The sequence below is a fragment of the Hypanus sabinus genome, chromosome 9, assembly GCF_030144855.1.
Source record: "Hypanus sabinus isolate sHypSab1 chromosome 9, sHypSab1.hap1, whole genome shotgun sequence".
Lineage (NCBI taxonomy): Eukaryota > Metazoa > Chordata > Chondrichthyes > Myliobatiformes > Dasyatidae > Hypanus > Hypanus sabinus.
This window is the reverse complement of record NC_082714.1, coordinates 15,019,122-15,035,366: the sequence shown is the minus strand read 5'-3', so window position 1 is coordinate 15,035,366 and position 16,245 is coordinate 15,019,122. Positions and strand designations below refer to the sequence as shown.

The following is a 16,245-nucleotide window of genomic DNA, read 5'->3' as shown; positions in this document are numbered from 1 at the left end:
TAAAATGCTTAAGGTATCAAGATAAGGAAATGATCTTGAAGGCAGTTACTCAAGGTGCTAAAAAGACAAATGGGCCATTGATAATAGAAGGGAAAAGAGTTTTTTTTTATCCAGACGTAAGTTATGATCTTCTGAAGAAGTGGAAGGAATTTAATCCAGTGAAAAAATCTTTATGGGAAAAGGGCTTTAAATTTTTATTGAGCTACCCAGCAAAATTGATCATTTTCCTGGTTAACGAAGAAAGAAGATCTTTCGTTGATTACCGGAAAGCGGAGAAATTTGTACAAGAATTATTTGATGTCCACGAAGAGGACTAAAGAATTATAGAAATGAAGTGGACTAATGATGAAGACTGAAATAAAGTTGGACTTGATGGACATTTATAAGGAAAACAAAAATAGTTGGAGTATTAATTGGGAGTAGAGACATTAACTATTTTCTTTTTTTTTCTTCACTAATATATTTTCTTTCTTTTTTCTTTGTGGGGGAGCTGGAGGAGCTCCTGATCGATGGCTGCGAGTTTCACGTGTACAATCATGGCGATTGCCATGACCAGTAAAATGGGGGGGGGGGGGGGGTAATGTTGCGTTCTTTTTATTCGCAACATTAGTTGGGGGGGGTATTTTGTTTTTTTCTTATATATTAGTTACCTTTTTTCTATTTTCTTTTTTGCCTGGATGGTTGGGGAGAGACTCATAGCATCATGGAGAATTTCAAAGAGTTCCCAAGGTATTATGAATGATTAATTTACTTAATTTTTTAAGTTTTAATGTTAATGAACTTAATGGACCTGTGAAAAGAAAAAGAGTTTTAACATACATTAAGAAAATGAAAGGAGATATAGCTTTTTTACAAGAAACACATTTAACAGAAACAGAACATAAGAAATTAAAGAGAGATTGGGTTGGAAATGTCATTGCAGCTTCATTTAATTCAAAATCGAGAGGAGTTGCAATTTTGGTTAATAAAACTTTACCAATTAAAATACAAAATGTAGTAATTGATTTTGTGGAGAGATATGTGATCATACATTGTCAAATTTTTTCAGAATTATGGACCTTTATGAACATTTATGCACCAAATGAAAATGATGCAAAATTCATACAAGAAGTTTTTTTGAATTTGGCTGATGCACATGATAAAATATTAATAGGTGGAGATTTTAATTTTTGTTTAGATCCAGTTTTAGATAGGTCAACTAAAGTTGCTACGAAATCAAAATAAAACTAACTTTATCATTAATGGAAGATTTAAACCTGATTGATATATGGAGAAAAATTAATCCGAGAAAGATTATTCATTTTATTCAAATAGACATAAAACTTACTCAAGAATTGATTTTTTTATTATCAAAAAATATTCAGAATAGAGTGAAAAGTGTGGAATATAAAGCAAGAATACTGTCAGATCATTCCCCCTTGATAATGACGATGATAATGATGGATAAGGAGGAATTGATCTATAGTTGGAGATTTAATTCAATTTTATTAAAACATCAAGATTTTTGTGATTTTATGAAAAAATGGATTCAGTTTTTTTTGGATACAAATTTACATTCAGTTGAAGATAAAATTGTATTATGGGAAGCAATGAAAGCATATTTAAGGGGTCAGATTATAAGTTATACATCTAAAATTAAGAAGGAATACATGGCAGAAATAGATTAATTGGAAAAAGGTATCATAAAGTTAGAAAAAGAATCTCAAAGATATATGACAGAAGAAAAAAGAAGACAACTTGTTAATAAAAAATTACAATATAATACACTCCAGACATATCATACAGAAAAAGTAATTATGAGAACTAAATAGAAATATTATGAATTAGGTGAAAGATCACACAAGATTCTTGCTTGACAGTTGAAAACAGAACAGGCTTCTAAAACAATAAATGCAATTAGAACAAATAAGGTTACTTATAAACCTTTAGAAATTAATGAAACTTTTAAAAAATTTTATACTGAGCTATATCAATCAGAATCACAAAATAAGATTGCTGAGATAGATAAATTTTTATCACAAATAACCCTTCCAAAATTAAATTTGGAAGAACAGAAAAGATTAGATATGCCCTTTACATTAAAAGAGGTTGAAGAAGCTTTAGGATCACTTCAGAGTAATAAATCCCCAGGAGAAGATGGTTTTCGTCCTGAATTTTATAAAAAATTTAAAGATTTATTAATTCCTCCTTTTATGGAATTAATATATCAAGTGGAAAGAATGCATAAACTCCCACAATCTTTTTTAACAGCGATCATAACTGTCTTGCCAAAAAAAGATAGAGATCCTTTAAAACCAACATCATATAGACCTATTTCTTTGTTGAATACAGATTATAAAATAATAGTAAAAATTTTATCTAATAGAATATCTAAATATTTACCAAAATTAATACATATGGATCAAACAGGTTTCATTAAAAACAATCAATGGATAATATAACCCGGTTACTTAGTATAATTCATTTGACACAAAAAAGAGAGGAAATGAGTGTGGCAGTTGCTTTGGATGCAGAAAAAGCATTTGATAGATTGGAATGGGATTTTTTATTTAAGGTATTGGAAAAATATGAGTTAGGAAAATCTTTTATACAATGGATTAAAACTTAAAATACTAATCCTCAAGCTAAAGTAGTTACAAATGGTCAGATTTCAACACCATTTTGCTTAACGAGGTCAACTAGACAAGGCTGTCCATTATCACCTGCTTTATTGGCAATAGAACCATTAGCTGAATTAATTAGAACAGATTCAGACATTGGGGGCTTTAGAGTTAATCAAGAAGAATATAAGATTAATTTATTTGCTGATGATGTTTTGATTTATTTAACAAACCCATTGCAATCTTTGCAAAGATTATCTTTTAGATTGGAAGAATATGGGAAAGTATCAGGGTATAAAGTAAATTGGGATAAAAGTGAAATTTTACCCCTTACTAAAGGAAATTATAATCAATGTCAATTAGTAACTCAATTTCGATGGTCAATAAACGGGATAAAATATTTAGGTATTAGAGTTGATAATGATGTAAAAAATTTATATAAACAAAATTATTTGCCATTATTAAAAAAAATAAAAGAGGATCTTGATAAATGGATGATGTTACCAATAATATTAATAGGTAGAGTTAATGCTGTAAAAATGAATATATTTCCTAGATTGCAATATTTATTCCAAACTTTACCAATACAATTACCTCAGAAGTTTTTTCAAGAACTGAATAAATATGTAAGGAAATTTCTTTGGAAAGGAAAAATGTCAAGAATATCATTGGAAGAATTGTCATGTAAATTTGATTTAGGAGGGTTACAACTTCCAAATTTTAAGAATTATTATAAAGCAAATCTACTTAGATTTATTGCGTCTTTTTTTAATGAAAAAAAAACCGGCATGGATTAGAATAGAATTAGATAAGATAGGAGAAAACATACCAGGATTTTATATATAAATGGGAATCCAAATGGATAAGGGGAAAAAAAGAATCTCCTATATTAAGACATTTGATTGATTTATGGAATAAGGTAAATACGGATGATGAGATAAAGAAATCTATTAGCAAAAAGAACTTTAATTCAAAATAGGCTTATTCCTTTTGCAATGGATAATAAACTTTTACATAATTGGTTCCAAAAGGGCATTAAATATACAGGTGATTGTTTTGAAGGAGGTATATTGATGTCGCTGATCAATTAAAAAATAAATATAAAATATCAAACAACACTCTTTTCTGTTATTTTCAATTAAAGGCTTATTTATGTGAAAAGCTGGGTCAAACAATGTTGATGCCAAAACCTAGTGAAATAGAAATATTAATTCAAAAAGGAAAAATTAAAAAATTTACATCTTGTATGTACAATTTGATTCAAAAACAGACAATTGAATCTGGAATTCATAAATCAAGACAAAAATAGGAATCTGATTTGAATGTTAAAATTGTTGGAAAAAGTTGGTCAAGATTATGTTCTGATAGTGTGATAATTACAATAAATGTTCGACTTAGATTAATACAATATAACTTTTTTACATCAGTTATATATAACACCACAGAAAATAAATAGATTAAGTTCAAGAATGTCTGACCAATGTTTTCAATGTAATCAAGAAATTGGTACTTTTTTTTATTCTACTTGGTCTTGTTTTAAAATTCAACCATTTTGGATAAATTTAAGACTTTTATTGGAACAAATTACTGGAGTACATCTCCCACATAACATAAAAAATGTTATTTTTATTAGGAGATATTGAAGGGAAAATACCGAAACTTAAATTGAATAAGTATCAGAAAAAATTTATAAAAATTGCATTGGCAGTAGCTAAAAAAGTTGTCACAGTTACTTGGAAATCTGATTTATATTTAACTATGGATCGTTGGAATAATGAAATATATAGTTGTATTCCACTTGAAAAAATTACATATAATCTAAGAAATGAATATGATATATTTTTGAAAATTTGGCTCCCGTACATACAAAAGATGGGATTAAATATATAGGTCCTTTGAAGATAAAATTATAAAGTAATTGGGGAAAGTAAAAATAAATATTAAAATTATTTTGAACTCCATGGAGCATGTGGGGATCCTCCGATATCCAGGCAATCTTTTTTCTTTTTTCTTTCTTTTTTTTCTTTCTTTAGATAAGGGTTAAGGGGGGACGGTTAAAGGGAGGGGGAGGATCAATATTATTTTTTTTTCATTACATTTATTCTTTGCAATTTTCTAAAAATTTAATCAATTAAAAAAAAAGATTCATGAGTATGTTACTGGGTTGAAGTGCTTGAGTTATAAGGAGAGACTGGCGCACAGGAGGCTGAGGTGTAGCCTGGAAAGACCTCTAGATCTGCTTGGACAAGTTGGGCCGAACAGCCTGTTTCTGTGTTGCATTATTCCTTGATTCTTACTTGTTACCAAAGAAATAATATGTGGTGACATATTAAAAAACAATGGTGACATGTGGCACTTACCAATCATCTCACTGATAATTCATTTTAGATATGACCATCTACTCCAGACAGGACAAAATAGATGAATTCCAGAAGTAAAGGAAGAGTAACAATTCTTGATACCGAGGTAGCTTTCTGGAGCAAGCTATTGAACATTCAGGTTGAAAAATAGTCAGTGGAATTCAAGGAGAAAATTTTCTACAGGCTCATACAAAAGAGGATGATTGTAACGTTTGGAGGTCAATCATCTCAGCAGTTCCTCCTGACTGTAATCTCAGCCCAGCCTGTGTCAGCTGCATCGTCAGTGATTGCTTTGTACCGAGGTCAAAAATAATGATGTCCACTGATGTTCTAAAAATAATAACTTCCATTTACCATTCCTCAGAAAATGAAGCAGTCCATTGGTACATGCAGGCAAGTGAAGCCATAAACCTGTGAAAATTGATTTAAAGGCAAAGCTTCAGAGAATTCCCAGAATGTTAGAGAATGCCTGGCCAGGAAGAAGTTGAGCTATCAGGATTTGGAAGAACTTGTATCTAGAAGAAGAACATTAAGGCATGAACTGATTGGCAAATAATATCTTCAAGTAGACAATATATTCATTTGCATTTGAAATTCAGTGGCATTACCGTCATTGTGTCTCCTATTTTCAACGTCTTCGGAATCCCCATTGATCAGAAAATTAGCAGGGCCAGCTTCCGAAAATAGCATGCCCACAGGATCAGGTCAGAATCTGGAAACTGCATGTGTTTCTTCCGGGTGCTCTGGTTTCCTCCCACTGTCCAAAGATGATCTGGTTAACTGGGAATGGGACTAAAGGGGAGATTGGATCAGCTCATGATGAAATGGCGGAGCAGACTCGATGGGCCAAATGGCCGACTTCTGCTTCTTTGTCTAATGGTCTTATGGTCTTAATTGATCCTTGTAAATTGTCCTGTGATTAGGCTAGTGTTAAATAGATAGATTGCTAGGTGACACAGCTTATTGGCCCAGAAAGGCCTGCTCTGCACTGTAGGACCAAATACGTAAGTAAATAAATATCCTATGGTTAATGCCTTGATGAAAGATTTGGGCAGTGAGGAAGTGAATCGCCAGGAGTATGTGAAGTAGCCTCCACCTGCCTGCGTGGGTGCAGCTCTTAAAGGCATTCAACACGAGCCAAAAGGAAACAGCTCTCTTGATTGCCACTCTTCAATTCACTTCCTTCATCAAGCTCCATGTAGTAGCAGCAGTAACTACACTACAGTAGACAGGGAGGGTCTACAATGACTCATCAAAACTGCCCAACACATCAGACTCCAGCCTACCCTCCATCAAGGACATGTATACAGAAAGGTGCCAGAAAATGGCCTGTAACATCATGAAGGAACCCACCTACCCTGCTAGGGACTGTTTGTCCCACACCCATCAGGGAGGAGGTTACAGAGCATCCATGCCAGGACTACCAGATGAAAAAAGTTACTTTTCCCAACTCCACCCACTAACCCACCTGAAGGGTGTGAGGAAAGAGTGCAGTTACTATAAGAAGGGAGAAGGTGCTCAAAAAGACCTAAAGGTACAGAGTCACCTGGACCAGATAAACTGCACCCCAGGATTCTGAAAGAGGTAGCTGTAGAGATTGTGGAGGCATTAGTAATGATCTTTCAAAAATCATTGGAATCTGACATGGTGCTAGGGGACTGGAAAATTGCAGATGTCACTCCACTCTTTAAGAAAGGAGGAAGACAACAGAAAGGAAACTATAGACCAATTAGCCTGACCTCAGTGGTTGGGAGATGTTGGAGTCAATTGTTAAGGATGAGGTTATGGAGTCCTTGGTGACACAGGACAAGATAGGACAAACATGGTTTCCTTAAGGGAAAATCTTTCCTGACGAACCTGTTGGAATTCTTTGAGGATATTACAAATAGGAAAGATAAAGGGGATGCAGTGGATGTTGTATATTTGGACTTTCAGAATGCCTTTGGCAAGGTGCCATGCATGAAGCTGCTTACCAAGTTATGAGCCCAAGCTATTACAGGAAAGTTGCTAGCATGGTTAGAGCAACACACACCAAATGCTGGTGGAACGCAGCAGGCCAGGCAGCATCTATACGAAGAAGTACAGTCAACGTTTTGGGCCGGGGCCCTTCATCAGGACTAACTGAAAGAAGAGATAGTAAGAGATTTGGAAGTGGAAGTGGGAAGGGGAGGGGGAAATCCGAAATGATAAGAGAAGACAGGAGGGGGAGGGATGAAGCTAAGAGCTAGAAAGTTGATTGGTAATAGGGATACCTAGCTGGAGAAGGGAAAGGATCGTGGGATGGGAGGCCTAAGGAGAAAAACGGGGAGGGGTGCACCAGAGGGAGATGGAGAGCAGGCAAGGATTGTGACAGGGACAGAAAGACAAAAAAGAGAAAGAAAAGAAAATAAAAAAGGGGGGAATAAATAAATAAATCAAGGATGGGGTAAGAAGGGGAGGAGGGCATTAATGTAAGTTATAATGTTCGTGCCATCAGGTTGGAGCCTACCCAGACGGTGTTGTTCCTCCAACCTGAGAGTGGCTTCATCTTGACAGTAGAGGAGGCCATGGATAGACATATCAGAATGGGAATGGGACATGGAATTAAAATGTGTTTCCACTGGGAGATCCTGCTTTCTCTGGCAGACAGAGTGTAGGTGTTCAGCGAAATAGTCTCCCAGTCTGCGTCGGGTCTCACCATTATATAGAAGGCCACACCAGGAGCACCGGACGCTGTATACCACACCAGCCAACTCACAGGTGAAGTGTCACCTCACCTGGAAGGACTGTCTGGGGCCCTGAATGGTGATGAGGGAGGAAGTGTAAGGGCAGGGGTAGCACTTGTTCCGCTTACAAGGATGTGCCGGGAGGGAGATCGGTGGGAAGGGATGGGGGGAACAAATGGACAAGGGAGCGTAGGAGCAATCCCTGCGGAAAGTAGAAAGTGGGGGGAGGGAAAGATGTGATTGCTGGTGGGATTCTGTTGGATGATCCCCTGCTCCCGTCTTCAATCCTCCTGTTCATGAACAACCCGCTCGTCTTCTGCCTGCTCCGGATCTCTTTATTGCTAACTGCTGACGGGACATCAACAGTCTCAACTTCACCACACCTTGTTCCAATTCCAACCTCATTGCTTCCGAACGCTCCGCTCTCGGTTCCCTCCGCACCAATCCCAACCTTACTATAAAACCCGCTGGTAAGGGAGGGCGCTGTTGTAGTCTGGCGTACTGACCTCTACCTTGCTGAGGCACAGCGACAACTCGCTGATACCTCCTCTTATTTACCCCTTGATGATGACCCTACCAAGGAGCACCAGGCTATGGTCTCCCACATCATCACCAACCTTATCAGCTCTGCCACCACTGCCACCAACTTCATAGTTCCCATACCCCACACTTCCAGTTTCTACCTCCTACCCAAGATCCACAAACCTGCCTGTCCAGGTAGATCCATTGTCTCAGCTTGCTCCTGCCCCGCTGAACTCATTTCTGTATACCTCGACACTGTTTTATCCCCCCTTGTTCAACCCCTTCCCACCTATGTTCGTGGCACTTCTCACACTTACAATTTTTACAATGATTTTAAGTTCCCTGGCCCCCACCGCCTTATTTTCACCATGGCTGTCCAGTCCCTATATACCTCTATCCCCCACCAGGAAGGTCTCAAAGCTCTGCTTCTTTTTGGATTCCAGACCTAACCAGTTCCCCTCTACCACCACTCTCCTCCGTCTAGTGAAATTAGTCCTTACTCTTAATAATTTCTCCTTTGGCTCCTCCCACTTCCTCCAAACCAAAGGTGTAGCCATGGGCACCCGTATGGGTCCCAGCTATGCCTGCCTTTTTGTTGGCTTTGTGGAACAGTCCATGTTCCAAGCCTATACAGGTATCCATCCCCCTCTTTTCCTTCGCTACATCGACGACTGCATTGACACTGCTTCCTGCATGCATGCTGAGCAGTTGACTTAATTAACTTTTCCTCCAACTTTCACCTTCCCCTCAAATTTAACTGCTCCATTTCCAACAACTCCCTCCCCTTTCTTGATCTTTCTGTCACTATCTCTGGGGACGGCTTATTTACTGATGTCTACTATAAGCCTACGGATTCTCACAGCTACCTAGACTATTCCTCTTCCCACCCTGTCTCTTGCAAAAATGCCATCCCATTCTCCCAATTCCTCCATCTGCTCTTAGGATGAGGCTTTTCATTCCAGGACGAAAGAGATGTCTTCCTTTTCTAAAGAAAGGGGCTTCCCTTCCTCCACCATCAACTCTGCTCTCAAACGCATCTCTCCAATTTCATGCAATCTGCTCTTGCCCCATCCTCCTGCCATCCTACTAGGGATAGGGTTCCCCTGGTCCTTACCTACCAGCCTCCGGGTACAACATATAATTCTTCGTAACTTCCGCCACTTCCAACAGGATCCCACCACCAAGCACATCTTCCCCCCCCCGCCCCCACCGCTTTTTGCTTTCCACAGGGATCGCTCCCTATATGACTCCCTTGTCTATTCGTTCACCCCCATCCCTTCCCACCGATCTCCCTCCTGCCACCTATACTTGTAAGCGGAACAAGTGCTACTCCTGCCCTTACACTTCCTCCGTCACCACCATTCAGGGCCCCAGACAGTCCTTCCAGGTGAGGCGTCACTTTGCCTGTGAATTGGCTGGTGTAATATACTGCCTCTGGTGCAGCCTTCTATATACTGGTGAGACCCGGCGCAGACTAGGAGAACGTTTCGCTCAACACCTACGCTCTGTCCGCCAGAGAAAGCAGGATCTCCCTGTGGCCACACTTTTTAATTCCATGTCCCATTCCCATTCTGATATGTCTATCCATGGCCTCCTCTACTGTCAAGATGAAGCTACACTCATGTTTGAGGAACAATACCTTATGTACCGGCTGGGTAGCCTCCAACCTGGTAGCATGAAAATTGACTTCTCTAACTTCCGTTAATGCCTCTCCCTTTCTTACCCCATCCCTGATTTAATTATTTACCCCCCCTCTTTTTTTCTCTCTCTGCCCATCACTCTTTGCCTGTTCTCCATCTCCCTTTGGTGCTCCCCTTCCCCCATTCTTTCTCCCTAGGCCTCCCTTCCCATGATCCTTTCCCTTCTCTAGCTGTGTATCCCTTTTACCAATCAACTCTCCAGCTCTTAGCTTCACCCCACCCCCACCTGTCTTCTCCTGTCATTTTGGATCTCTCCCTTCCTCTCCCACTTTCAAATCTCTTACTATCTCTTCTTTCAGTTAGTCCTGACAAAGGGTCTCGACCTGAAATGTCGACAGTGCTTCTTCCTATAGATGCTACCTGGCCTGCCGCGTTCCACCAGCATTTGGTGTGTGTTGCTTGAATTTCCAGCATGGTTAGAGTATTGGCTGTTTGGTAGGAGGCAGTGAGTGGGAATAAAAGGATCCTTATCTGATTGGCTGCCAGTGACTAGTGGTGTTCCACAGGGATTGGTGTTGGGACTGCTTCTCTTTATGCTGTATATCAATGATTTAGATGATGGAATAGATGGCTTTGTTGCTAAGTTTGCAGATGATACAAAGATTGGTGTTGAGGAAACAGGTAGGCTACAGAAGGACTTAGATTATGAGACTAGGCAAGAGAGTGGCAAATGAAACACAATGTTGGAGAATGCAATGCTATGCACTTTGGTAGAAGAAATAAATGTGCAGACTATTTTCTTTACAGGAAGAAAATACAAAAATCTGAGATGCAAGGAGACTTGGCTGCCCTTGTGCAGAGCACCCTAAAGGTTAACTTGCAGGTAGAGTCGGTGGTGAAGAAGCCAAATGCAATGTTAACATGCATTTCAAGCAGTTTAGAATACAAGAGCAGGGATGTGATGCTGAGGTTTATAAGGCACTGGTGAGACCTCACTTTGAGTATTATGAACTGTTTTGGGTTCCTCAAATAAGATGATGTGCTGGCATTGGAAGGATTCAGAGGAGTTCACAAGGATGATTCCAGGAATGAAAGGGTTATCATACGAAGAACATTTGATAGCTCTGCGTCTGAACTCACTGGAATTTAGAAGGATGAGAAGAGATCCCATTTAAACCTTCTGAATGCTGAAAACTCTAGACAGAGTAGATGTGTAAAAGATGTTCCCCATGGTGGGGAATTCTTGGACAAGAGGGCACAGCCTCAGGATAGAGGGGCGTCCATTTAAAACAGAGATGCGGAGAAATTTCTTTAGCCAGAGAGTGGTGAATTTGTGAAATTTGTTACCACAGGCAGCTGAGAAGGCCAGGTTGTTGAGTGTATTTAAGGTGGAGATTGATGGTTCTTGATTGGACACAGCATCAAAGGTTACTGGGAGAAGGCCGGGGAGAGGTCTGAGGAGGAGAGAAAAAGGATCAGCCGTGCAGACTCGATGGGCCAAGTGGCCTGATTCTGCTCCTATGTCTTATGGTCTTTTGCTCTCTCCACACTCCCCCCACCGTTACTTTATCATTTCCTGTTAGTCACCTTGTTTATCGACAAGCTGCCTGGTATCACTTTATGTATATACAATCAATCAATGGATATATGCTATCTTGTATGTTTGTTGTGTTTTATGAATGTTCTGTTCTGGTATTGTGTTCTGGTCCCCAATTTCCCCTGGGATCAATAAAGTATGTCTGTCTGTGTTGTTTTTTGTGCTGGATCAGATCTGGAGTAATAATTGTTTGGTTCTCTTACACTTGTGTACTGGAAATGACAATAAATAATCTTGAATGATCTAAATGAATTGCAGCCATTCAGCAAGAATACTCCAATGCATCTTTCCAAGCTCATAACCTCTGCTCTCCAAAAGTGTTTCACAGACGTGTGAATTAAAGTTGCAGTTTTACAAATGTTATGCTTTATTGTTAATTTAACATTTTGTGACCTCATTGGCTGTCCTTTGGATACATTGAAATAAAACAACCAGTCCTTCGAGATGTTTTGGCTGGACTTTCTTTTGTCTCATTTCAGGGATGCTGTTGAAAAGCTGTTCCCTGATGATGTCAAGAGACGTCGGGAGGAGACGCAGAACAACATAAAAATCTCAAAGAGCTTTTTGGCTTTTGAGAAATTTGGCAGTGAGCAATCAAGAGCTGTCAACCAGTCTGTGCAATGGAGACGAGGAGGTGGCTTTTTCTCAGGAGTACTAACTTCTTTAACCTGTGTGGCAGTGAGTGTGTGTTTTGTAATACATAAGAACACAAGAAAATGACTGGGGTTGATTATTTGGCCCCTCAAGGTGTACACTCTAGTGAAGCTTTGTACTCCAGATAAATTAATGGATACTCATGGAATTGGAGCCACATTTTCTAAATTAACAGCCTAGATTCATGCTTTCACAAGCTATTTGTCTGATTACCAAAATTATTACTGCATGAGAGAAATAACCTATTTTGACTAGACTATGTATGGAACGTTTCTCTTGCACTCAGTGGCACGGAGTGTGGTTATTTCTGCTACTGTCGCCTTCTGGTCAGCTTGAGCCATTCTGTACATTCCCCTCTGACCTCTCTCATCCTCTCAGATGTTTTCTCCCCCCCCCCCCGCACAACCACTGCTCACTGGATGTTTTTTTTATTTTCACACCATTCTCTGTAAAGATTGTTGTTTGTGAAAATCCCCGGAGATCAGCAGTATCTGAAATACTCATACCACTCTGTCACCAATAATCTTTCCATAGTCAAAGTCACTTTTCTTCCCAATTCTGATGTTTGGTCTGAGCAACAGCTGAACTTCTTGACCATGTCTGTATGCTTTTATGCATTGAGTTGCTGTCACATGATTGGCTAATTAGATATTTGAACTGTTGTAGCATGCGGTTATTTGAGTTTCTGTTGCCTTCATATCAGATTGAATCACTCTGACCATTTTCCTCTGACCTCTCTCATTAAGATGTTTTTACCCAGAGAATTGCCACTTAGTGGATTTTTTTTTACATCATTCTGTGTAAACTCTAGAGACTGTTATGCGTGAAAATCCCAGGAAATCAGCAGTTTCTGAGATACTCAAACCACCCTGTCTTTCCAACAATCATTCCATGGTCAAAGTCACTGAGATCAGATTTCTTCCCCATTCTGATGTTTGGTCTTGACAATGTCTGCATACTTTCATGCATTGAGTTGCTATCACATTATTAGCTGGCTGATTGGATATTTGCATTAACGAGGTATACAGGTGTACCTAATAAATTGGCCACTGAGTATGCATGCAACATTTCTTTTATATGAGCTGAATTTTCTACAAATCTTTTGCCAATCCTTTTATTACTTGACAATATTTTCATCTGTTTTATTTGTTTTTATCTTAGAGCATTACAGCCGTTAATGCTGTAAAACTGGACATAATTGCATATATTTTTGGGTAAAATGCTTTTGAAAAGACATTGTGGCAAATAATTCTGAGTCCGGCACTGGAAGAAGTGAATAAGACTCAAACAGTCCATTGAATTTTTTTTTATCAGGGCATTTCTTTTGGATAAAAGCTCTTGTTAAAAGAACTTAACATGTGAATTGGCAAAGAAAAGATGCAAGGCTTTGTTGACCTTTGTTCAGCTTTCAGTTCCAGTGAAGTATTTTTCTCTCTCCCTGAGTGGCTGGCATTTCTGTATTTTGGATTTCCAGCATCCATGCTCTTTTGCTTTTAAAATTAATTGTTTGTTCACTCAACAACCTCTGGCAAAAAATGAATAAAGGATTACTGCATGAAGATTTTATTCCCTTTAATAGCTTTCAAGCTTTCACTTGAGTAGACTTGACTGTGATTATCTTTATTCGTAATCTTTTTGAAAACTGTATAGTTTGATTTTGGTTTTGACTGATTCTAATAAACAGATTTGAAAATGACTACATTCTTTTATGAGAATAGATATGTTACATAATCAGTTGTATATGTGGGAGGGGGTAATGGGACTGCCTATGCTCATGTAAAATGATAGGTTTTATTGCATGGCTTTAAATTCCTTGGATGATATCACAAGTTTAATATTTGCTGTGCCCATGTAGAAAGTAAGAGTTGTCACTTACCTAAAGCCTCTTCTTTTTGTTGTTGTTATTTCTAGCATATGTGCATTTCTTAAAAAATCTTAATAACTGTGACTAATTTTCTTTTATACTGTTTTTTTTCTACTGTAGGTAGTATTTTTAGTTTATCTCTGGAGTAGAGAAACCGAACAAGATCTTCTTGTGCACAAGCCTGTGACTAAATGGACTGCTAAAGAAGTGACTCTTTGGTTAGAGCAATTGGGTCAATGGGCTACTGTTTACAAAGACAGGTTTCTGGAGGAGGAAGTGAACGGAAGGTGAGGTTCGGTTCAGTTCACCTGAAAGAGGCCATGTTCTTTAGTATAATTGAGGACTTGGCTCCTAAATGCTTCTGAAAACTTAACATTTAGACTGTTTCAGAGAATTCTTCTGACTAATCCTTCCTACCATATCATACTGTCTCTCTTCCCTTTATTGTTCACATCATAGAATTTGAAGTGCTGCTTCTTCCCAGTCCAAATAGTGAATTCTTCTAACACTAGTTAATGGTCTTTTCATCCCTTGCTCTTGGTGGGGCTCACAGGGGAAAACGGCTGTGTTACAGTGTACATTAGCAAGGCTACAATCAGAAGAATTTGTACAAAGTTTTATTAATCAAGTCCTGTTTTGTTGGTTTTCAATTCTATTTATAGCGTTGCCAATTTTCAGAAGATACACCGTCACCCAAAAGTTTTGAACTTTAATACAATTCATTAGTTGAAGGAAATCATCATTACAAATTTAAATGATTATTAAATGGATTTAATTCTATTCTAATGAAAACAATTTAATAAATAAATTTTATGTCAGCCTGTTGTACTATTGCAAAATAACAGGTTATACATTTAAATGGCAGTGAAATTGATTTGGCTGAAGATTTATTCCTATTATGATTGCAAAATGCCTTGGATTTCCTAAAACAGATGTTAAAAAGCATTACATAAATGCATATTTTTCTTTCAATTTATATTAGAGTGAAATCTCTAGTCCAGATTTTTATTATCGAAAATTTTTATTTTCTTTCATTAAATGTGTCTTTAGGCTATTGTTGAATCTAGGTGAAGAAGAGTTTTCAAAGCCTCCTTTCAACATTGAGAGAGAACTTCATAGGAAAGCTATTCTAATGGAACTGGACAATATAAAAGCACTTGGAGTTAAACCCCCACAGAATCTCTGGGAATATAAGGTAAATACTTACTGAAATGAAACGCCATGTATTGTCGTTTCTTTCCCTCCCCACCCCCCCCCAATGATGCAATGAATTGTTTGGTTTTATCTTGTGCCTTAATAGTGAAAGATTCAATTTTGTTCATCTAAAACAGTGTTACATGTTTTTTTTTCTCTCTGAGATGTATAACTGTGCTCCTCAATGCCATTCAGTTGATATTCTTAAGATGCATATTGTGACTGATTTTATTTATAATAGTTCTAATTGTTTAAAATTAGGTCAATAATTTTTTTCTTCTCTGCCTGCTTGGGATACAAATATTTTTTTCAGGCAATGCACGTAGGCAAGTCGCTGTTCCTGCTGTATGCACTGAAGAGCTCCCCACGGTTGACCATGCTGTATCTCTACCTGTTTGATTACTCGGAAATCTTTCTGCCCCTTATCCACACCATTTCTCCTAAGAAGACCGAGATGACAGAGGATGCAGATATTTTTCGCAAGCACTGGGTAAACATTTTGTTACTTGAGTGAAATAATTAGTTGAAATGTATTAATTTAGTGAATATACTAGGTGTGCAATTCATTACCATGGCCGTTTGTGAAGGCCAAGTCATTGGATATACTTGAAGTGGAGGATGATAGGTGTTTGATTAGTAAGGGCATTAAAGGTCACAAGGAAAAGACAAGAGAATGGGGTTGAGAGGGATGGACAAATCAGCCATGATGGAATGTTAGAGACTTAGTGGGCCAAATGGCCTAATTTTGCTCCGATGTCTGATAGTGTTATTAGTGAGAATAACTGAGAACATTGTACATGTACTAATGCTGTTACTCCTGTCTGAGAAGCAACTTGTATCTACTTCATTTTGCTTACTGGCACGACAGGTACACAGCAGAAGCCATCTCATTAACTCCTCAATTATGTCTGGAACATCTGGACAGCAAAGACACATACATCAGGATGCTCTTTGTCGATAATAGCTCTGCATTCTATATTACTATCTCCTCAAACTAATCAATAAGCTTCACAACCTTAGCCTCAGTACCTTCTTGTGCAATTGGATCCTCTATTTTCTCACTTGCAGACCAGAGTCAGTATGAATTGGCAGCAATGTCCTCTCCATAA

At 38.2% G+C, this 16,245-nt stretch overlaps 1 protein-coding gene across 5 annotated transcripts in view; it reads left to right on the top strand.

Moving 5' to 3' along the window:
- LOC132399113 (bifunctional apoptosis regulator-like) overlaps positions 1 to 16,245 on the top strand; it is a 43,076-nt gene that overhangs the window by 19,747 nt on the left and 7,084 nt on the right. For 4 of the 5 annotated variants that reach the window (XM_059979088.1, XM_059979089.1, XM_059979087.1 and 1 more), the window contains 4 exons: positions 11,904 to 12,102; positions 14,063 to 14,229; positions 14,993 to 15,137; positions 15,450 to 15,626. In XM_059979088.1, the coding sequence (XP_059835071.1) occupies positions 11,904 to 12,102; positions 14,063 to 14,229; positions 14,993 to 15,137; positions 15,450 to 15,626 (688 nt within the window). Of the gene's footprint in view, positions 1 to 688; positions 730 to 11,903; positions 12,103 to 14,062; positions 14,230 to 14,992; positions 15,138 to 15,449; positions 15,627 to 16,245 lie in introns of those variants that run through there. The other variant, XM_059979092.1, reaches the window with a different exon arrangement.